The 24,654-nt window shown below is 39.3% G+C and overlaps 1 protein-coding gene across 13 annotated transcripts in view; it reads left to right on the top strand.

Moving 5' to 3' along the window:
* LRFN2 (leucine rich repeat and fibronectin type III domain containing 2) overlaps positions 1-24,654 on the top strand; it is a 231,247-nt gene that overhangs the window by 175,746 nt on the left and 30,847 nt on the right. For all 13 annotated transcript variants that reach the window (XM_048936009.1, XM_048936008.1, XM_048936004.1 and 10 more), the window contains one exon: positions 16,609-18,001. In XM_048936009.1, coding sequence (XP_048791966.1) covers positions 16,629-18,001 — 1,373 coding nt within the window. In that variant the 5' untranslated portion in view covers positions 16,609-16,628. The remainder of the gene's footprint in view (positions 1-16,608; positions 18,002-24,654) is intronic.

Genomic DNA, 24,654 nt, shown 5'->3' with positions numbered 1-24,654 from the left:
TACAGCAACCTGCAACTGAAGTATAACTTGAGTCAAGGAGTCAGTCCTCAGTCCTCTGTGATTTTCTTCCATGTTTGCTCTATTAAACCTCTCATTCACTTTGTTTTTATCCAAAGAACCTTGGGGGCTGCTTGGTTAGATCAGTCCTGTCATTAAAGCCAGCAACTGTTACAGCAATGACAAGTTCTAGCAAAGAACCAGTAACGATTGATTAAGAGATGCTGGAAAATAGTGAATTAGGCACCTGAAATAAAGAGGCTTTTTTTTTAATTTTCTCCCAGCTTTGTCCTCTGATTGATCTTTTCTTGCATCTTGATTAGGTAGGTATCTGCACAGTGTGAGAGTATCTGAATCTGGAGATGTTTGTCATCTTGCATGATTTCTGACTCATTGGTAAAGAAGTAACGCTCTTACTGGATCTTAAAGATGGCAGATTCCTACAAACTGAGGCCTCCTATGCAATAGAAACATTATTAAGAGAGGCTGGATTTCTTTCATGCTTCAACAAAACAGTTGTCAGGTTATGAACAGTTTTACAGAGGAATTATTTGGCTGTAAGATGACTTTGACACAGAGGCACGAGTTTTCTGTATGTGAGAAGGAATGTAGTAAATACTTCAGGCTTGTATGTCTCTTCAGCAATGATGTACTCAGTTCCACAGGTGGCAACAAATTTGTTTAGTTCTCAGAGGCTCATGCACTGCAGAGCAGTGGCGCAGTTCACAGCTTCTCCTGAAAGCTGCATTGCTGGTGTAGGATTTTCCCTTCTGTTTGCAGATTTCTTTTTTAGCTCTCATCTATCCTACTTCATTGCACTGCCTGGCCATGGAGATATTTCTGTACATCTGGTTAGATTCACGCTGTTTTCTGAACATGTTTGTCATGTCCTTGCTGTGTTCCATTGCTCTTTACATTATGCCAGATTTAAAGATTGAGATTTTCTTTAGATTTTGGAATTCTTATTTTATTTTCTGACGTTTTTGTCTTTTTTTTTTCTCCTTTCTGGAAAGTGATTACTCAGTGTTATTTGAAGCTCTTTACCTTTTTTACTGGCAAAAGCCAGTGAAAATTTCTATCTTCGGGCAAAAGACACTGCATCAGTGGATCGAATGTATGGAACCACCAGGGCAGAAAAGATGGAACCAGCCAGAGAGACTCAACTGCCTAGCTTTCATTTGTCTTCTTGCCATAACAAAGCTTATTTTATCATTATTTTCACGTTTCTCACAGTGGTGAGCAAAGATCTTCATTCCTCACCCCACTACTCTGCCACCCACATGACAGGCTTAGGAAAAAGTGAGATGATGACTTCACTGCAGCCACAATTGTCGTACATTTAAAAAAAAAATAAAAATTGAAATGTTGAAATTTTAATTGATTTCCAAAGAGGACAATAAGTACTAAAGAGGGAGTTTAGGATCCTTGCTGCCCATCATTTGGTTGTAATCACTCTCAGTCATTTTAACAAAGGATTGATTTCTAGCAATAGCTTTACCATAATTTATCAGCAAGTGTAATCTGACCTCCCCTTTGTGTCTGGAATATTGATCCATTAAAGATGACTCTTCTTGGCTCAGCAGGGTATCTCAGCCAGGGCTACAAAGTGTGATGGATGGAAGAAATTTTTAGTTTATGTTCAGAAGAGAGGTACTTGCTGAATAAAGTCTAGTTTGATAGCATCATCTTCACTAGAAATGATTTTCCTTACAAAAAAAGTACGTTATTAAAAAATCCACTAGACTAGTTACTATCCTTCATTATGTTCAAGGTAAGAGAGGTAACACTGCAGATAGCACAAGGGCAAAAGCTGTTCTGGCTATGGACTGAGGTCAGGACTGCCCTTTAAATATGTAGTGTAAAAGTATGTAATCAGTTTACATGGCAGAATCAAAGAATATTGAAGGTTGTAAGGCAGCTCTGCAAAAAATTTAATTCACCTATCTTTTCAAAGCAGGGTCAATAGAATAGGTTGATAATAACTGTGTTCTGACATGTTTTGAGTGTCTCCAACAATGGAAACTCCTCAGCGTCCCTAGGAAATCTGTATTGGAGTTCAGCTGCCCTTAAGGTAAAATAAAATTTAAAAAATAGTGTGTTTTTTATGTGTTTAAATGAAATTTCCTGTATATCTGTTTGTGCCCATTTCCTCTTGTCCTGTCACTGAATATCACTGAGCACAGTCTGGCTACATCTTCTTTACTTCCAGAATGAACAGTCTCCATCTCTCAGCATGTTCTAATATGTTTTTTTTTTTTTCTTTTTTTTTTCTTTTTTTTTTTTTTTTGCCCTCACATACAGTATATTGGGAGGAACAGTTTTCCTCTTCTTGTTCTTGGAGAAAATATAGAGGGGGACAACAACCAACACAGAGCAAACAAACTAAATTATGGGCCTAACTCTTAGCTCAGTTGTCTGCATTTTGTTTCCTTTTCATTTGCTCCAGTTTATTAACTACTGTTACCAAAGAAAGCGAGAGACTTCTTGGCATCTAGCACACCCACAGTGCATCCTTACTACTGATAAATGGGAAAGTGAGCATGAATATACTCCAGCACATGTCAGAGACCCAAGAGAAATCAAGTTATTGAAAAAGGAGAAAGAAAAAATTGTCCTAATAAAATCAAGAATTACTTTCAGGGGTGGTTTTACTGTCATGATCATTTAGTTCTCTTCAGCCAGCTTAGAGGTTTATGATGATTGTTTGAGCAATAAATGACAAATACCCAATAATGTCCTGGCAGTGATACCCTGCAGAGGACCTGTCACAAATTATATATTCATCATTTCTATTATTATTGTCAGCAAGCACCACTGGGTCCCTCTGTAGTCAGAGAATTGAGATGTTTGTGAGACTTCATTCCCAATTAGCACAATGGTTTACGTTGGTCAGGGTTTCTTTACTTCTTTTTTTTTTTTTTTTTTTCTGGCTTTTTCAAGAAATCTGTGATTCAGAGGCCCATGCCTTGAAATCTTTACTCACATTTTACTCATGCAAACCTCCCGCAGATTCTGACAATTGAGGCTTCAGGACTTAGTCCGGAAGAAGGAGGAGACAGATGAGTAACATCCTTAATAACCAGCATGAGTGTGGCAGTCTTAGTTGGGGAAAATTAGGCAGGAGAATGTTGTTTCCTGCAGGATAAATGCTTCCCCCCCCCTTCCCCACTTTTCAAGTAGCTGCTATGGGGATACATGCATCTCTGTATACATTCTTGCAAGTGAAAATGAGTTGCGTGTGTGTCAAGGAGGTAGGTTTCATCAGGAGGCTGGGTTGAGCTGGAACATTATAAAATAATTCTGAAACTGAAAGGTGTTAGGACATGGAGTTACTTGAGGTAAGAAATCTGCATCCTAGGTCATTTAAACATCATTGGAAACAGTGGGACAGTAGGCTAGATAATCCAAGAGTTATTATTTATGAATTATGATCCTCTGATTTTCATAATCTCTTCTATTATATGATTTTTGTGATTTCTCTTAGTTGTCATAAGTATAAAGATAGCATAAGGAAGGAAAGAGTAATTTTTACCCATATTTAGAAAATTAAAGCAATCAAAAAATATTTCATTGACGTAAAAGAAAACATCTGTTGATGGTCATTGTGAAGAAGGAGGCACTTTCAAGATCTCTCCAAGTGTCAGCACCTCTCCTTAAAGTCCAGGAGGCCAGAACGTCATCCCTTATGGTAGCATACACACCATGCCAGTTTGAGTCTCCAGCTTTGGCGGAGGACACTGTGGTCAAGAAGGAGCTCTGATTTTGGCTTAGAGGGCTGAGTTTCCTTGATGCTTTTCAGTCTGAGTCAGGCACAGCAGTTGTACTGCTCTTATTCAGTTGTAAGCTTTTGACAGTGGGTGAGGATAATGTGTTCACGCTGGTCTACTTAGATTTGACATCATCCTTGAGGGGAACTGAGTAAAGTGGATTGAGGCATCTGCAGATCCTGTAAAACACAGAGATGTACTTAATTAGCTCAAACTAATTCAAAGAGATCTTCGCCATACCTCGTGCTCACTGAGCACACATGGTGGCATGGTGTAGTTTCTATGCTGTTGTCACTGATCTCTGTGTCCTTCTGGTTCTCCACTAACTGCAGACTCTGGAAGCATTGAATTATAGTAATCAGCATGGACATGGTTTTCCGTTTTCTTGGATGAAATATTGCTATTTTCTTTTTCTGGGTGAAAATGTTGCACTTCAGTTTTTCTTAACTTTTTCTGCTGAAGATATGAAGTTTGTACTTCTCTACTGAAAAACACAACTACATACTTATAGAGGTGAATTTTTCATGCGTATCAGACTGATAAAATTTATAAGAGCTATCTTCTATCTACTCTGGGTGCTATTAACGCAGCATATTTTGCTTTGCAGATGTTCTACAGGGCTCTTGATCTTTCTTGAAGTCACATGTTTGTGTTTCCACCTCAAAGACTGAAATATCTTGCCAGCCTTTTCTGGAGTGGTAGATGATAAGAGCTGAATTTAAAAAGGAAAATTCCCATAGTGTTGGGCTTTGTTTTCATAATAGCCTAGCAGAAATTAAACATACAGACCTTTGGGATGTCTTGTAATTTGCTGAAAAATGCAATCTATTCTTTGACGATGCTTATGAATGGTGAAGAAAGTGCTTCTCTTGCAGTATGAGAATACCTCTAATTGTTTCCCCTTGATTTTCCGTTGAGGCATCTAGACCTAAGGGCAAGGAAGAGTATATTGTATCCACCACAAATAAATCAGTGCTATTAATTGCTGATATATGCAGTATGACCTTCAGAACTAATACACAGCTGCTTCTAATATCAGGAATACTGGTTTAGAATGGTATTAGTGCAGGGATCTGGCCCTAGATCAATGAAGGAAATGTCTTGAACAAATTGGGACCAGAGAGGTCAGTCTTCTAAAAAACATAATTAAATTGGGCCTGAACTGGAAGGCTCACACATCAAAGACCTTCAGTGATCAAATGATTAGGGAATGAAGGAAGAGTGGGAGCGGCAGAAAGGGAAAAAGAAACAGGCAAGAGTGTGTGAGACAGCAGCTTTAGATGCTGTATCTGAGAAGCAGAGAGTGTTTAGAAGCAGAAAGAATGATATTTAGTCAAAGGCAGATTAAGCAAAAAAAAAAAAAACAAACAAAAAAAACCATAAAATAGAAATGTTTGAAATAAATACCAGGATGTGTTGGCACACGCTAGAAAGCAAGGAGCAAATAAGGAAATGAAGAACAATAAAGCATGCAGGAAGACAGTATTAGGCATGCAATGAGAAAATCCATGGGTAATGGAGCCTGTTGTTTGCAATATAAATTTAAATGCAGCGTGTAGCATCTGGCCGCTCTCATCTGATAAGATCCTTGTTCTGTGAGTAGTTGGTAAGCAGAAACTGCAAAGTGAAGCAGAATACATATTTAAAATATTTGGGGTTGTATGTTTTATTTTATGGCATGTTTTCTCTTCATTTTAATTTTAAGAGACTTCTTGTTTTTCTTTGCTTCCTTAGCGCCAGGGAAAGGTGCTATATGGAAAGCCTGGGGGATTGAAAGCTTTTGTTTACTCATAAACAAACACTGTAGGAATAGTAAAAAACAAAAAACAAAACAGCTATCCTTGTCTTGCTTTCCACTCATCTTCCTTTACCCTTACCTAGAAGACTCCCCATCTTTCCTGGGACAAGATCTCTGCCGACCAGTCCATGACTGACAGAAAAATAGTAGTCTCTTCTACAGTTTTACATTCAAATCCTCCAGACAACCTCACCAATTTGACTGAAATGTCACAATATGCTTATGTTATTGTTATTTGGAAAGTAATAGACTATGAAGTCTTTTAAGTCTGTGTTCACCGTGCTGTTTGCCTTTATATTCCTTTGCACTGGTCAAGAGTTCTCCATAACCAGAAGAGTTAGAAATGCACTCTACTATTTATTTACTCATTGCTTGTGAAATTTGAGACTCTTCACTATGGTTAAACAGCCAAACTATCAGGAAAAATATCAGGAAAGCAGGCAGCACTTCTTCCAATGTTGTCTGTGCTGCTGGTACTTGGAGCGGCAGAGGGAGTGCTGGGGACCATGGTAATTTCAGCCTTGCACGGCATCCACAGCTTCTGGCTCCTGGTCACATTGAGCCTTGGATAATAATGAACCAGTGACCATCCAGTGAAAGAGCTGTAAAAGCTGTCTCTTACCTGCAATATTCCTTTCTGTGCAATGACGTTCATATTAACAGCCTTTACATGCACACTGACTTCAGGTACGTTACAAACAACTGATTGTAGCAGTCAATTGGTATATTTATTTTATTGGAAATTATAAAAAAAAAAGTGAATTTTACCACTTGATAGGTAGCTTAGGGCAAAGTCATCCAAGAGTTAGAGGCCAGATTTCTTCCCAAGAAGTGAAGCCCCACCATTTGTGTTGGCACAAATTTAACGTTATGCCAGATTTGTGTTAAAAAAGTGTAGAGTGACATAACTTGAGCATGGAAAGAAATCACTGCGTGAGGAGAAGGTCTGAAAGTCAAGAGAGCTGGATTGTTTAGGAAGGACTCTGAGGGTGATATTGGGAGTGATATTTCAAGCCAGATTGTGTCTCCTCTCAGTCATCTATAAAAACAAGGTAGGAAAAGTATCTTCTGTTAAATGCATGGAAGTATTTACATGAAAGAACAGGCACTGCTGTCAGAAGTTCAATTCTCCTTTCTCTTTCCTGTCCTGTGACATAACAATTTGGAAATATAAGTATACAAGCAGATGTGACATCATTAAAGCTTATGAGTTTAAGTGCCCACCTTTCATGTGCTAGAAATAATGGGTGTAAAGACCTCCAAAGGAACAATTGATTATCCTCTTGCATAGGAATCAGTGACTAGACTAGAAAGTTTCACTGACAAATCTTGTTCCAGCCAAACCAAGCGAAAAGCAGGAAAATACAGTTAACTTTGTCAGGCTGAAGAAAGAGCCTGGAGGCTGTGCAGGATGTGTGTTGAGTCATGCAATGGGACAACAGGGGTCCTGTTTTCTTGTCAGTTCTCTACTGCTATTTTTCACCAAACCATAAGCCAACCACAGCTACAAACCAGTGGGGTGTACCTCCTGAAGCACAGGGCCTCTTACTGAATGTTCTTGCTAGCTTGTTTAGGAATCCTAACCTGGGTATTCAACAAAGAGATGAATGCAGCATCTTATGAGTGTGAACTTTTCCTGACGTGCTTCAATTGGGCTTGTCCATGCTTCATAGCATCTCTAAATCTAAAAGTAACCTTATGTACTCAATTAAATTTATGAGAAACAACAAAAAAAGGTTTTTATATGTATGTTTTGTTTTGTTTTGTTTTCCCTAAGACTGACTCTGTATGTATAGTTTATACATGAAAGGAAAAATGCAACAGATATTGCAAATAGAGAATAACGGACAGAGCTTGTTTCCAGGGCTATATGTATGGCCAGGAAAAAAAAAAAGGCAACAAGCTCAGATTAAGGAGAGGATACCACTTTTAATTATCTCCCTTTTCCTTTGATGTGGAAGGAAATAAGATTATATGAAGGTTTTTATAAGAATTAGAATAAGCTAGGGATAAAGGGCCACCTGTAGAGTTGGTGTTATGAGGAGCTTGGATTCAGATGATGAGAACAAACTTTGAATATTACATCTCACATCATAGGCAATATCTCTGAGAAGGTTGCTCCTTAGTACATACATTTGCAGTTCAAAATGAGTAAGAGGCAGAATAAGTGATAACTTCTCTCCTGTGCTGATGAAGCAAAATGCAGGATTGCTCTAAAGAACCAGATAAATAAATGAACTAGATGGTTAAAAATAGAAAAGGGGCTCGTCTTAGCTGACTCATGAGTTTGTAGATTGAATCTGATGGAGACTGACATAAAGCACTAAAAATAGGAGGTAAAGATAAACGCAGGGTGCATTAAATGAAAAGGAGAAAATGAATGGACCTGCAAATAGTCTGAGATAAAAATTAAATAGAAATTTCTAGTTAGTGCATTTGAAAATGGTGCTACATATTCTCTGCCCCTGTCACTGAGAAGTCACCACCCTCCACAGATGTGGATGCACTAGAAACCTGGGTAAGGAAAACAGTCTGAACTGCTGTTGGTGCAAATGTATTATTTTATCATCTGATCTGGAGCCACCAAGTAGCTGCTCTGCTGCTTCAGGCTTCTCTTACTGCCCACCCGCTGCTCCTCATCAGCTGGCTTAGGTGTTTAAGGGACAGTGTTTTGCCCTTGAAGAAAAGGGGCACTGCATATAACTGATGTACAGATAGATGCACAAGCATGTATCAAGTGGTACTACCTAAATCTCTCAAACACCTACACCCAGATTTTCTAAATAACTTCTTTCTTTGCAGTTTGTTTTTTATATTCTTGTGTGCAACTGACTGCATATTTAAATTTTATATGTATTAAAAAAACACTCTGGTTGCTAAGTGTTTTTTTTTGTCTCAATAAATTAGGCAGTAAAAGGCTATGATTTCCAGTCACTAAAGGCAGAATATGGCAAGTATGGTTAATTTCTCAGATAAAAACACCCTTGTCAACAAAGTCTAGCTATGATTTTTAAGGTTATAATGGGCCTTATAATGAGTTCTGCCTCAGTTGGGTAACTATTGTTTGACCAGAAGTTTTACCCACTGATATGTATTAATCCATATTGACCAAAAGTATTTGTGTGATTGTTATGGTTTTGTGAGACTACTTTAGGAATGCTATGAAATGAATCATTCTGAATATTTGTTTCCAGTGTTTCTGAAATGTGACATTTTCATTTTGAAATTATGTGTTTTATGTGGGTATTTTATCTGCAAGTAGCATAATTTTTAATGAATGAGTAAATCAATCCTGCCTATTGGATTTACAGTATAGGACTGAGTTAATTCAGTTACTGCAATCAGCATTCAGAGACTGAACCACAAGCTTCAAGACAGATACAAATGAAACTGACCTTAGCATTGAAGGTAAACATCTTTTCAGAGTAAAAAATTCCATCTTCTGTAGCGCAAGAGATTTAGGCTAATTGCTAAGTAGCGTTTTAAGCCTGTACTTCTTTTATCCTGTTCTCTGTGTGCTCCCAGAATGAAATATTTTCAGACCGTGTTTCAAGTGCTGTGATACCAGATCAGTCAAGGTCTAGGGGTTAGGCATAATGGAGTGATGGTATCCTTTATGTAGAAACTCTCTTATTTTGTAAATTAGATCACAAAAAATGCTGAAATATGTGCAGCGTGGCTATAGAAGCAGTAGCCACCACTATAGCAGCAGTGTAGTAATTCTTAAGAGAGTGAGGTTAAGATTGTTTAAAAAAAAAATCTCAGGACTTAAGACCCACTGAAACGAATTGGAGTGGGGCATCAAGGTTCTCTGGGTGTTCTCCCGTATCTGGATTGCCATCAGCACTTGTCTCCCCAAGCTGCCTGGAACATAATTTTTTTGTGGAAACTAGTGGTAAATCTATCTTCCCAAGGATGTGTGTGCCTGAATAGACTACTGTTCAACTAAGTTGTATTAGAACCATAGAATGAGATTGCTGCATATTAGACACTAGAGAACCTATACAGTTCAGACCACCTTAAAAGCAAAAAGGCCTCTTCTCTAAAAATGATTAACTTCAGTTAAAGCCTTTTTGGTAATCAGGATTTTAAAAGCATCTCTCTTCTATGTGGCTCATGATACATTATTTCCTTTGTAAAACTCCAGTAAAGCCAGTAACGTCTCTACTCCCTTCCTGAAACTTAGCCTATATTATTGAAATTCATGAGTAGTAAATATTTCTGAGGTTCTATACTGCAAATTTTATCAGAAGTGATGAAAATGTCCCAAATGTATTGTGGGGAAGTGCCAGACAGGTTCAGAAGTACATGGAATATATTCACTAAATTTTATTTTCTCAGGAAATGAATCTCAAAAGCTTGACTAATTTTCCACATTTTTCAAAACTAAATGTATTATAAGGATGTCTGCATTTCAGCAAGGTGCTAGTAAAAGTTAGGTAGGATCTAGCAGTCTTGCACCTGGTTTTCTCTTGGCTTATGAACCCTAGGAATTTCCTAGGAATAGGAGATGTAAGTGCTGTAGGGTCACTAAGGCTGTTTAACATACAGACTATTCAGCAACCTGTGGTCTACATATTTGGCACATAAGCTACATATTTCTCCTTGATCTGAACCACCTCAAAAGAAAAACAAAATCCTCATGTAGACACACTTTTCCAAATGCCCTTTCCAGAGTGCTGCCTGTATACTACAAGAAGGTGACTCTAGGAAGAAAATTTTTAGCATGTATTTCAAGAGCTCAGCTAAGCAGTAAAAATGGATACAAAAAGCACTGATATTTTTAACTGATTCTGAATTTTGTTTGATAACAGTTGGGATTCCTGTTGTCCTTACAAATTTACAATCTGTACACCTTCATGGTCAGGCTCACAATTGTTTTTTTGGCCTAAGTAACAAAAAAATTTGAAGAAATGACTTGATTGAGGAGGTTAACCATGATGAAACAAGAGCAAATGGATTTGCTCTGCTCAAGTTTATGCAAAGTACTGCTTTCAGTGAAAGAAGTGCTATGCCTCAGTAAACTGGAAGTCCTGAAAAGATGAAGACTTTTATCTGCATTAAAGCACTGAGGCTTCTGTTCCAAATACTATCAGTGTTACTGTCTTGTACTTCAGCAGAAAAGCTGCTATGAGATTTGACCTTCCTCTACCAAATTCCTGCAGTGAATAGGGGTTTGTGGGTTAAAAAGTGCATTCCACCAAGATCATAGCCTAGTGCTGCATGGATGCTCATGTTGTAACTGAATTACATCTGGCCTGTCCCTGACCAGCCACACTGATTTTTTTGAGCTTTTGATAAATGGATAGTTGTAGTCTTGGGAAAGGTAAAGGAATGGGTAAAATTAGTGTTTAAAAGAAAGAAAAGACTGGAGGCAGGAATAGATAAGTAATTATGAAAAGTGAGAACATTTTTCCAAGAAATGCAAACAAACAGACATAAGTTTTTTTCAGTGCAAGATTGAAAGAGACCAATAAATTTCTCTGAGAGACAGCTCTGCAGAAGAAAATAGTGGGTTATTTCCTTAGGAATTTTTTGAGTGGATTAAATCAGACTTCATAAAGTGAACCCTCTTGAAAATTGCTTTTTTATGGATTATCCTTATCTCTGCTCCAGATCTAGTTTTTTGATATCCAGCCATAAAAGAAATGTTCTCACATTTAAGGCCATCCTATGAGTTGATTTCATTTGGAGGCATATGGCTCTTTAGAAGAACTCTTCCTGAACATGACCAAGCCTAGCAAGGATAGAGGAGATAGGATGGACCCTGAGCAGTTTGTAAAGGACAGAAATCCAATGAAATAAAATGCATAAATGAACCTTATTGTGATAGTCTTGAAGAATATGTTGTACAAAGGGCAGTAAGTCCACTAAAATTGACCAGGGGTGTGTTACTGTGTGTTGTGGTTTGACCTGCCAGGTGGCTGAGTACCATACAGTTGTTCGCTCACTCCCTGCCTTCCCAGTGGAATGGGGAAGAGAAGAAAAAAAATAAAAATAAAAATAAAAAATGTAATAGAACTTGTTGGTTGGGATAAAACTATTTACTAAGAGAAAAGGAAAATGATAATAGTTATTACCACCCTTCGATTGATGCCCCGCTAGCCTCCTGAACAGCAGGAGAGAGAGCAATTAACTCCTACCCCTACTTCAGAACTCCTTCTGCATGATGTCGTGTGGTATGGAAAATCCCTTTGCCCAGTTTAAGTCAGTTGTCCTAATTCCACTCCCTCCCAGCTTCTTGGGTCCTTCACTGAGAAGGTCTTTGGCTCTGTACCACACTGCTCAGCAGCAAATAGAAATATCGGTGTGTTATCAACATTGTTTTTTCCCCTAGAATCAAAACATGACATCACACCAGGCACTGCAAAGAAAACAATTCCATCCCAGCTGAAACTAAGACATTATGGAAGCAATGTTGATCAAATTAATGCAGGTCGACCTCACTAAGGATAGCCACGAATACCTGAAATAGTGTGTGTTTGTAAATGTTTCCTCTCTGTAAAAGGTAGGGTAGCTGGAGAGAGCAAGAATTTCACATGTTAATGCTAATAATTATTATAAATTATAATTATAAAGCCAGCTCCCAAAAAGGCATAGCTAAAATCTAAATGGCACTGTACATCTGTACAGCTGATGATATGCTGCTTTACCCCCAGAGGAATGCTAAAACCTAGGTGAGCACAGAAGACAAAAGATAAATAAAATTAGTATTAGTGTCCTGATTGTGAAACTGTGAGCACCTACGTACGACCAAGTTTCAACACCTAAACAGCTTCAGAGATGCTCATGAAACTAGCAGTGGCTGAACAACAAAACTGTTTCAATCTGTACAGTCCTGAGGACAGATTCTGATGCAGAGGTGTTATTCATCACTAGGTGAATCAGACATAAACAAACTGTATGTATCAGGGCATACTGAGACCTCTACCACATAGTTAATGGAAATGTAAAGGATTAAGGAATAATTTTTTTCCTGACATGACTCAATCCCCTCTTACGGGCTGTCAGTTGCTTCAGAGAATACCCAGAAAACTTCATCCATCACTGCAGTCCATCAAGCTTTGCAGCTACAGGGTAGACAGAGTGACAAGACATACAATGAATATAGAGATAAGAGATGAGAAGGTTAAGAGGAAAAGAGTAGCTCCTAGGAAAAAAAATAAATGCAATTCTTCCAAGAGCACCTACAAAACTGAAAAAAGTGTAACTCATCCATACATTCCTGGGAAGCTGTATCCCTGTGTAACAGGAGATAGACGAATGAGAACCACTACCCATCCACCCTTCTTTGTATTTATTTTTTCTCCTAGCCTGCATACTGCAGTGGTACCTTTCTTGTCTGACAGCTGCCTTGTACTTGGTGCTATGGTATGCAAAGGTTATTGGAATTTATATGCAAAGCTCAATGAATACAGAATTAAAAAATGCCTCAGAGGCATTCTTGAAATGAGATGCCAAATCTCAGAAGTTGTATCTTTATGAGGAAAATTTGAATACAAAACACCAAGGTTTATGACTCTTGCACATATTAATTCATACCAATATATGTTATAAGAGGACTAAAGAGATTATTTTTCATCTTGGGCTGAGAGAGAAACCCTGCCAGATTTACTGACTCGCTGTGAGAAATCTACTTTAGCTGGCTGATGGATACCTTTTAAATGTAAATCAGAATGGTTAGTTTATCACAGGGCTATCACTAACGGCCTGTAAAATGCTCGGTGTTGCAGGTCACAGGAGATTTGGGAATAAGGTGAACAAACCTCTTGGCAAAAACAGACCCTAAACTTAACAATTCATATTCTGCTTTGTATGAATGTTACCAGAATTGAAATCAAAACAATTTTTATTATACATCCATCTTCTTGGCAGCTACCAATTACTTTGACTCTGTTGTAGAGACTAGATTTTAGAAGACAGTCATATAATAGACTCCCATATTCTTTCCATGTCTGCTGAGTTGGTGTTTTGCCTTTCTGGAGGGGAAAGAGAAAAGCAGTTGTCCTGCAAAAGCCCCAGATGTTCTCTTTAAAGAGTCCTGCCCACAACAGTTCTTTCCAATCTGCTGTTTGTAAGCACTTGGGTGTGTATCCTATTTGCTGTGTCATGATTTTGTCATGTCAGGACAGGCTCAGAAGCTTGAAGTACAGATGCTGGCGACAGATGATAAAGGCTAGAAATGTCCTCTTTGAACAAACAGTATTTACGTTAATATTTCCAAATGCATTCAATAACCAGAGAGACAATAGCAATGATATTTGCATCCTGGTACAGATGTTACTGATCTATTCTTCTGCTGGTAAAAGCAAATAATGTGCTCTCTGCCTCTTTTTCTTGTGCACATGCAAGCACACACAGACAGATGACGAGCTTTCAATCCATCCACAGATGGTTTCCCCATCAGGGCTTACTTTGCCGTTTAGATCTCCTGTTTCATAGTTTCCTCTCGGTGTTGCAGTCCCTGTTTTCTGTAATTAAATTCTGTTCCTCCCCCCAGTTTTTCTTTTATAAATGCTTTTCATTCTGATACTTAGAGTCAACTGTCTCCCCAAAGCTCTGTGATATTTAACAGCATCCGGAAAAAATGTGGTTAGAGAATTGGGACACTTAAAGGAGACACTGCTCTCCTAAGTGTGCATTCACATTTATGAATAGATATTTAGAGGGTGGGAATGTAGATAAAGGAGAAGCTATGAAAGGGCTTATTACTAATTAACTGTATCTATTTCTCCCCCTTTTAAACTGCTTTTTTTGTTTATAATTTCAGCTGGTAGGGTAATGTGCTGAATTAAAGTTGCAGAACACAATTATAATTAAGATTCAAAAAGCCAATTGCCTGTTAGTAAACTACTAATTGATAATATAAAGGATATGTACAGCATTTTGCTAAGTATGCTGCAGATTTGCATCAGTAACTTAGTTGCTAAGCTCCAAACATTTTATTCAGTAGCCTTTTATTTACTACTGGAGGTAAAAAATCAGTCTTCCCAAGCCATCCTTTCTAAAAGTACTTTGCTGTTATCTTGTTTGCGGAGTTCAGCAAACAGAGATGCTTTCTCTGTTCTGATCCTTTCCTCTCCTAAAGAACAGCGTTAGTGTTATATAACTACTAGCACTCGCCATGCAGAAAACCTTGGCATAACTGAACTAACATGCATAGTTCAGCAAACACAGCGTCTTGCATTTCTACAGCTCTGTGTTACTCCATGTTCTAGACTGGAGAAACCAAACCATCTTACCCATGAGAGGAAGCAGCTGCTTTTGTGTGCAGGCCCAAACATAGTGCTCATGTTATCGTTTCTTTCACAGGCAGGGGGAAAAAGTGGTTTTAAGAGTTAAAAAGCAGTGACTGAGGTGATAGATTTTCTTCTCTGTTTGGTGTTTGCTACTACTGGATTAAAAACTGACCTTCATAACTTATTTTAATTTTACAGAACATCTGCATAACTGTCATTTCTGCAGTGGGATGAAATATAAATAATGGCGCTGTGACTTTTTTGTGAGATGCATCTCTAGTGTCATGTGTTTGTTAACATTTGAGTGGCCTCATGTTAGTTAATTATTAAAGCTATTATGAGACTTTGCATGTTATCCTGTCACGTGTACAGCAGTAACAGAACCAGCTTAGGCACAGGTGACTATCCACCACCTACGGAATGCAAAGAACAGCATGACTTTACACTTCACGTGCCCACTCACAGACCATCACAAGCTGCTCCGCAGCAGGAGGCACAGAAGGTGGATAGTTGCTATTCAGCAGAAATGGCAGTGAGTTGTGAGGCATGGAGATCAGCTCTACATGTGTACTGAGTGCAGACCTCTGTGTCATGCCTCCATGCATCCAGCAGTGGCATCTTGGAAGGTCAACACTGGAGAGGCAACTGAAAAACCATGAGGATGCCTCACATCTTATTGTGTTGAAGGCTCTTCCCAGCCTCAGTCAGCCCTCACAGTCAGGCTGTAAATCACAGAATTGCAGAGGTTGGAAGAGATCTATGGAGATCATCTAGTCTAACCTCTCTGCCGAAGGTTCTCTATAATAGGTCACACAGGAAAGTGTCCAGACAGGTCCTGAGTAACTCCAGAGAAGGAAACTCCAATACTTTTTGTTTATTTTACAAAGAAACATACTTTACAGTTCAAGCCAGAAAAGCGTATAAGAGGTGGGGAAGGGGGGGAAGGGATAATGACACAAATAAAAAATGGGTGGGAAACAAGGCATAGCTGTGGGCATCATGAGGAGCTCTGCTGTGATTACATTAGGAAGGGCTGTAGTGTGAGAGCATGCAGGAATCAAAAAGCTTGCAAGAAGCCCAAGGTAATGTGTTTTCCCTGCTTTTTTTTTTTCTTTAAAGTTATTCAATGTCATCTTTCCTGTAGGATGGCTGAGCATAGGGTGATTCCAGGTGATGGTTATGCAAGAGATTTCTGCTTCCTAAGCTGCCTATCATGAATTTTATTAGGGGTGGGCAAGTGAACTTCCTTGCCTTGGGACTTGCCCGATAATTATGTGGTCATTAAGAACTATATCACTAAAGGGTAAATATGTAGTTATTTTTATCCATAAAATCAGCTCTTTCAACTCTAAGATTAATTCCACATTTTTATGCATCAATATGTAATTACTATAAGACAGATTCTACCCTCAAAGAAGCAGGCGCTATTCCAAGTGAAATCTTTCATAGTTTTAAATAAACCTTGCAACATGACAGCAAGATTTGTCCTCTACCTAGTGGGAATTATAAAATTGTAAAGAGAGAAAATATAGTTGTAATAATCTATTAGCTGGCAGAAGTTCCAAGAACTCCTATTCTGTTCAGTTTTGGAATCAAACATACATTTTTAAGAAACAAATGCGTGACTGGGGGAAATGCTGCTGTAGCACTTAAATTTGCTATCTCAGAGTGTTGACTGCTGTGAAAGTGACTCCTGAGAGAAGGCACTGGGTAATGTCTCTAGAAGTAGATATCAGATAAAACGTGGATGAAGGATACCTGTATTATAACTGCTGACGCTCCTTGTAACTGTTTCCATTTCTTGCAGGTACTGCTACGTGATTTACCATGGAAAAATTGCTCTGTGGCATCCTGGTGTTTGGAATGGCTGTCATGGTCAATGCTTGTCCCAAATATTGTGTCTGCCAGAACCTGTCTGAGTCGCTTGGGACTTTGTGTCCCTCGAAGGGTCTACTGTTTGTACCGCTAGACATAGATCGAAGGACTGTTGAGCTTCGACTTGGGGGAAACTTTATTATTAATATCAGCCGACAGGATTTTGCCAATATGTCTGGGCTCGTTGACCTCACATTGTCCAGAAACACCATCAGTTATATACAGCCGTACTCTTTCACTGACTTGGAGAGCCTTCGGTCTTTGCATCTGGACAGCAACAGGCTGCCTGACATTGGAGAAGATATTTTGAGAGGCTTAATTAACCTTCAGCACTTGATTTTAAACAACAACCAGCTAACCAGCATCTCTGATGAAGCCTTTGAGGATTTTTTGCTGACGTTGGAAGACTTAGACCTTTCCTACAATAACCTCCGAAGCATTCCCTGGGAATCTATAAGGAAGATGATAAACTTGCACCAGCTCAGTTTAGATCATAACCTGATAGACTATATTACGGAGGGGACGTTTGCAGATCTTCAGAAATTAGCCAGATTGGATCTAACATCCAACAGACTTCAGAAGCTTCCCCCTGACCCTATCTTTGCCAGATCTCAAGTAATTCCATTAGCTGTTACCCCGTTTTCTCCACCTTTGTCTCTCAGCTTTGGGGGTAACCCACTACATTGCAACTGTGAGCTGTTGTGGTTGAGGAGACTTGACAGGGATGACGATATGGAAACTTGTGCTTCTCCTCCGGGTCTAAAGGGAAGGTACTTCTGGTATGTACGGGAGGAAGAATTTGTTTGTGAGCCTCCTCTTATCACACAACATACTCACAAGTTGCTGGTTTTAGAAGGGCAAACTGCCACACTGAAATGCAAAGCCATTGGGGATCCCACACCCATCATTCATTGGGTGGCCCCTGACGACCGCCTCATCGGAAACTCTTCAAGGACATCTGTCTATGACAATGGCACCTTAGATATTCTCATCACTACATCCAAGGATTATGGGACTTTCACTTGCATAGCAGCCAATGCTGCTGGAGAATCGACTGCAACAATAGAGCTCTCAATTGTTCAGCTCCCTCATCTCAGCAATGGCACAGGCCGAGCTGCCCCACCAAAGTCTAGGCTTTCAGACATCACCAGCTCCAGCAAGTCTAATCGAGGGGAAACAAAAGGCCCACCAGAAAGGGCAGTCCTGGTGTCAGAAGTGACCACTACCTCAGCTTTGGTGAAGTGGACGGTGAGCAAGTCAGCCCCCCGAGTAAAAATGTATCAGTTGCAATATAACTGTTCGGATGATGAAGTCCTGATCTACAGGTAAATGCAATTGCTATTTTGTCCTTTGATGGCAGGAGGAGGAAAGCAGGATATAAAGTCTTTTACTCATTGGTCACTGATTTAAATTTGAGCTGAGATAGACATCAGTAGTACTGCTAATGGTGTCTGGTAAGTCTATGTTGCATTTGTCAATCTGTTGGATTATCTGTTGGTCTGCTCATCACTTTTATATCTGTTTTGAACCATGCATTACAAGTCTCTATAGTATTCTCTGACTACTGTTTTCAGCAACATTTCCAATTTAGGAAAAAATAATAGTACCTCAGTTGGTATCCTCGTTACAAGTCTTAACAAAGAAAGCAAAACTTGACAGACTGGTAGTCAGAAGTTTCCCTTTCCACCTCCTGTAGGTGGAATTGAAACATACTACTGTGAGAGGAAGCAATGTGGGAGGAAGTTTGTGCTGTCTACCCATAACACAGGCTCTAATTATTCAGCAATTCAAGATTCAGGGTTGTTAACAAGAGATTTTTCACCCATTTGAAATAGCTTGTTTCTAACTTCACTAACATCCATTTTGCACAACTGTAATTGCTGACAGCTTTGGAGCATTTAATGTTTTATGCCATATTAAATACAGGGAGAGAGATAATTTTGAAAGCAAGCCTCGAATTCATTAAGCTCTTCCAGTTCTGCTACTTCTTCGACTTCTACTGATGTAAAACAAGTGTTCCTCTTGCAGTGAACCTGACTATGAAAAAGAAAGAAGTAATAAATTTTCAGGATTAAAAGTGGGTAGGAAGCAGCTTAACAGAACAGAAAAACAGTGTTACTGCTTATTCCTTCTGTCTGGGAGGAATGATTGATGTAGCATACTCGTGCTAATGACAATTCCCTAGAATCCAACCTTGTCTGCTTTTCTATTTCTCTTTCCAGCTTTTCTATTTCTGTACACACACATCACGTGCATTGAGCTAAAGTTTGTCTTTGGATATATATTAGCTACCAACAGAAGTCAGAATCAAAGGGTGAAATAGAACCAAACGCATAAATTCATATAGCTTTGAAAGATTTCTGGAGCCAGTGAAGAAAAACTGGATCTGTCATAAGAACACTGGTGTTTGGGTTTTGATTCTAATTGAGAGCAAACTTTGTCAGAGGAGTATTTATTCAAATATTGAAAATAATATGAGGAAACTCAATTCTGTTAACTTTTATTCCTCAATTATAAAAATATGTTGAAATAATCAAATCAATTATCAGCTGGGAATTATTCGCCTTATTAGATTCAGCTAATACACTGTGAAACTGTCAGTTTGAGACCAGCATCTATGTAGAGTTAAGTAGAATAACAGAATAAGATAAAACTTAAGTAATATTGGAATATTTGGAATGCAATCAAAGAAAATGTGCTAGTTTTTCTCAAGGCACAACTTTTGGAAAGTGTGTAGAAGCGTTTAAGTTCCTAAGCCCAGTGCAGGTCAGCAAGAAGTACTCTGAATGATGTGTATAGTCATGTGAAAATGTATAGTCAATTTGGTGCAGTGAACAAGAATATCCCTGCAACAGAAAAAAGAAGCTTGTGGAGGTTGTCAGGCATTGGAAGTAATTGGATTTGCTGTGAAGTGGGTAGCCAGGGTAAATAAAGCAATGCAGAAGTGAAGTCATGCAGAGGTGAGAGAGTTGAAGAGGGTGATTGGATGCCATGGGCAGAAGCAGATGCCATCTTGCTTGCCAGATCTGGTGGAATAAAGGTGTGTGTCAGTGAGTTTTTCACCCTGTTGCATTACTTGGTTATAGCTCGGTTTTCCAGAAGCACAGTGAGGACATTTCTATTTTCATAAATCTCCCATGGGGGCTTTATGAGGATTCATTGATAATGTGTAGCTCTTTTCATTCACAGCTCTCAAAAGTGCTTCAACAAAGAAAACAAATTTTATTTCCCTATATTTTGCACTCGGGGAAAATGAAGCATAGGAAGATGAAATGAATTGTCCAGCATCTGAGAGCTAATCAGTGGCACTCATATGCATCAAAACCAGCTCTTATGACTTGCAGCCAGGGACTCACATTGTCCCTTAGTGTTAATTAACTAAAATTATTTTGCTTTAATTGGTCAGATGCATGTCACTGCAATGTGTGTGTAGAAAAACACAAGGGAAAAAGATTTCTACTGCTCTATAAAGTGTTGTGCATGTGCTAAATGGGATGTGATACTCCTTAGCTACTAAAATGATGGCATTCAATATATGTTCAAACACAGTGGTGTGCCAGGACTGAGGGCCACTGGCTGTGCTCACTTAAGAGCAATTCTGCCTTGCTAGTAAGAAATGTCTTATGCATAAGACAAAAGTTTGCTTTATTCTCCACTCAGCATTTTCATGGGTGTTGTACTCATGGGTAAGGATTAAAAATCAGTTCTTCCTACCCATTAGTATTAACCTGCTTCTTGGTCATCATGTTCTCACCAGTCCCATCTCTGCTTCCGTCCCAGCTTTGGATTTCCTTTTGCAGGAGCTGCAGATGGTTCAAAGGGGACCACAATAGAATGTAGTGGCCCCATGAAAATTCAGCAGTATGGGAAATGGTGACAGTGATTTTCTGTTGGGCCCCCTGATTTCACTGCTGGACTGGTATCAGAATCTTAAGTTTAGCTCTTGAGACACCAGTGCCATCATACTGTGTATTAATGGAAGGAACACTGCTTACTTGTTTCCTCCATCTGACTGTCCTTTGTATTTGCCATCTCAGGACCGCTGCTGAATCTAGCAGCAGGATTTTTTCTGTTTCAGTGAATGCTGGATGCATGTTTCTGATACTGATCTAATGAGCACAGCACAGTACTCAATCAGTGCTTTGTTCCACGTGGCTTCCCAGTGAGAAGGATAAACCCAAAGGGAAGGAAGCAGCAGCTTGTGCAAATGTCTGAAAGGCAGTTCAGTCCATATTAACTTGCAATGACAACTACTGCCTCTAGTGTCACAAAATAAATAACTTAGGGTGCTATATATTATTTTTTCATTACCGTTGGCAAAAGGGAACGTGCCTTCTTTTATAGAACATGCACACAGCTATGTGTGGAATCTCAGTGCTTTTCTTTTGTGCTTTGATCTGTGTCTTTATGGGTAGAAATCCTACAGGAGGGGTTGCTGGGGTTGTATCTCATACACAGGTAAACACCATTGCTTTTATGATCTATATGTGGTCTCATATAGCTTTTCCTCTAACGTGTACTTGCACTGCTTCTACTAATCCTGTCATCAAGACAATTAGTTTAATCTAGAACTGAACTAAGATTCCTTTCTCTAGGAGACTGGGTGCAAAGGAAAAATATCTTGGTATTCTAGAGGGTCATGCTGCCATCCAGAGGGACCTCATCAGGATGAATATACAGGCTGACAGGAACCTCATGAAATTCAACAAAGGGAAATTCAACAAAGGGAAATTCAAAGTTTTTCCCTTGAGGAGGAATCTACCCCGTGCACCAGTATGGGCTAGGGGTCACCAGGCTGGAAAGTAATTTTGCAGGAAGAGATTTGAGGGCCACGGTGGACACCAGCTGACCATAAGCCAGCAGTGTGCCCTTGCCAAAAATAGGCTAATGGTATTCTGGACTGTGCTAGGGAGGGTATTGCCAGAAGGTCCAGGGAGGTGATCATTTCCCTCTGCTCGGCACCAGTGATACAATAGTTGGAGTGTTGGGTCCAGTCTCCTCAGGGCAAAAGGCAAATGGATGCAGTGGAGTGAGTCCAGCAAAAGGCCTTGTCTAAGAGAGAGGAGCACCTGACAGATAAGGACAGGTTGAGAGAGCTGGAACTGTTCAGTCTAGAGAACAGAAGGCTCAGGAATGATCTCATCAGTGTTTATAAATACCTGAAGGGAGGGTGAAAAAAAGAAAAGTCAGGCTCTTCTCCATGGTGTCCAGTGACAGGACAAGAGGCAGTAGGCACAAACTGAAACACGAGGCTCCATCTGAACATCAGGAAACGCTTCTTGCTGTGAGCAAGCACTGGCACAGGTTGCCCAGAGAGTTTGAGTATCCATCCCTGAAGATGTTTAAAAGCTATCTGCTTTTGTTACATGATCCTGGACAGTCTGCAGGAGATAACAGTGCCTGAGCAGTGGGTTTGGACCAAATGGCCACCAAAGGTTCCTTCCATCTCATCCATTCTCTGATTCTATGAACTGTAAGATTAGTTACATTTGTCATTATCTTTGTTTTCTCAAAACCTTTCCCCACCCATACCAGTGCCTCCTGTTAGAAATCTTAAAGACTGAAACTTGCTAGGAGATTGTGAGATGCAAACAACAGATGGTTCAGTGAACTTCCAGCCTCCTTCCCCCCCACCCAGAGCAAAGGAAGATGTTCTCACCGCAGCCAGCGGTACAGCACAACAGGTAGTTGTATCTGTTGACACTGTGAACTAATCACTGAAGAAAAGATTTGTTAGATTTCCTTCCAGAAAAGCACAATACAATTTGCAAAGCTCAGAGCCAAGTGACTATGGGTATGCTTGGAGATTTATGTGCTTTTAAATGCAGCAGCATTTCCATTCTTTCATCATTTTTTTTGTAATATAAATCACTCTTAACGCAGGCACGACTGGCAGTAAATGTGTATTGTTCTCATCCATTTTAGCCAACACCAGAAGTCTGTTCCAAAATACACTAAATCACTTCTTATTTGATGGAAGCAACAAGTAACCGCCATGAATTTAGGAAGAGTAACCCATGTCCAAGAGAGAAAGGGAATGGGAGAAAACCAGATGCCTCTCCTTAGGCTTAGGCATGACACTGGGAGCCTTGCTCTACCACAGAAAGCCTCTTCTGGGAATGTTAGGAGTACAGTCTTGCTCAGTTTGGATTCCCCTTTAAAAATCACTGTAGATATTTAGGAGCATCAGATTAATCATCAGTAGAACTCAGGCATGTGTATGCTTAACATATTTTAATATGGGATTGAACTAAGATATGAACATTTGGAAAACAGACTCTTTGGGCCTGAGTTTCCCATCTGTAATGGGTGACAGCGCTATCTTGACTCATAGGGATGAGCACCTTAGAAAATATTGTGCTAAAGGAGTCCACATAAATTAATAGGAAGACTTCCTTTGAAGACATTGTGTGGCAGCATCAGGGATAGGCATAAATGATTAAGACGCAGCATTACATAACCATAACACTTGAATTAAGTAAGGCATCTGGGGATGGAGATTGTGTCTTTTTTATGTGTGGTGCGCTTTACATGATTTGGGGTTGCTTCTCAGTATTGGCCACCAGGCATTGGTGTAATTAATAAATGCACCATAATTTAAAAGATGAATAAATCTGCAAGTGTTCTGTAGAACTTCCTAGGTTGTAGTGAGCCTGCCGGCTGTGTTTTGAATTAAAGCACTGATGTAGCCACTTTAAAATGTGTATCTGAATTGTGACAGCTGTTAGATTTATAAGAGATTTAGGTTGGTTTTACTTTGTGCTATTTCATACTAAGAGTAATAAAAACATCTGCACAAATTAAGAATTACTATAGCACTACATGCTTTCTAGCTTATAAATTCACCACTGGAAAAAAAAACAAAACAAATTTTATATATTTCTGAAAGCTTACTTTTTCCATATATATTTTATGTAGCAGGCAATTTAAGCAGTAAAATATGAATAAACATCTCTGCAGCTCCAGCCTATTTAAACAATGGTTCCATGGGTTTGATTACTTTAAACAATATAATATTGATTTACATTTACACAGTGCCTTTCACTGCAGGTGCTTTATAGACTGAGTGAACAGAGATCACTCCACTAACCACTGCTATCATGTCACCTTTCTGTTAAATATTAGCTGCAGTTTGGCAGTCAGGTGATAGTGCAACTGCATTTTATGAGCAAATAATAACTTTAGTGTTTGCACTTATGAATACTCTTACCTAGGGTAGGAAGAAACTAACTGAATTCAAATTTCCCACAGCTTAGTATAAATAATATATACATATTATATACGTAAATATACATATACGTTCTTCTATTCCATTGTGTTTACTCAGAGGGCAGGGATAGTGCTAGCACAGGCTGCCCAGAGAGTCTGTGGGTATCCCATTCCTGGAGGTGTCAAGGCCAGGTTGGATGGAGCCCTGGACAGCCTGAGCTGGTGGGGGGCAGCCCTGCCCACAGCAGGAGGTTGGAAATGGGTGGGCTTTGAGGCCCCCTCCAACCTAAACTCTTCTGTGATTTTATGACTCTGAGACATACTTAATGGCTAAGGTGCTGCAAACTTCAGAAATATCTCAGGTGTGTAAGGGAGTTATGTCCAACAGTACGACACTGTACACCACACTGCATCAGAGGATGTTCCACTGTTTAACTGCTGACAGTGAAAGCCTGCTGTGAGGAGGCCTATCAGCTAATGTCTGAAAAAAGAGGAAGTCCTGTTGCTTAGTTAGGGCAAACCTCAACAGCCTGATACTGTCGTAAAGCATGATTACATTATTTTTGCTCTGACAAAAGTTGAAAATACATAATTCTGGCAATTTTAGAGAAAACAGAGATTTAATTTCTTCTGAAAGTCCTGATTGTCTACCTTTACTCATGATTTGGACAGTGGGTTCATAAAGATGAAGGCATATAAATGACTTTCCCTCTTTACCCTCCTTTTCTGTTGCGTCCCTGTCTCAAACCTGGCTAGGCATTGAACCGTC

This window comes from Lagopus muta, chromosome 2, assembly GCF_023343835.1.
Source record: "Lagopus muta isolate bLagMut1 chromosome 2, bLagMut1 primary, whole genome shotgun sequence".
Classification (NCBI taxonomy): Eukaryota; Metazoa; Chordata; class Aves; order Galliformes; family Phasianidae; genus Lagopus; species Lagopus muta.
The sequence above is the reverse complement of the archived record's forward strand: the minus strand, read 5'-3'. Positions and strand labels throughout refer to the sequence as shown.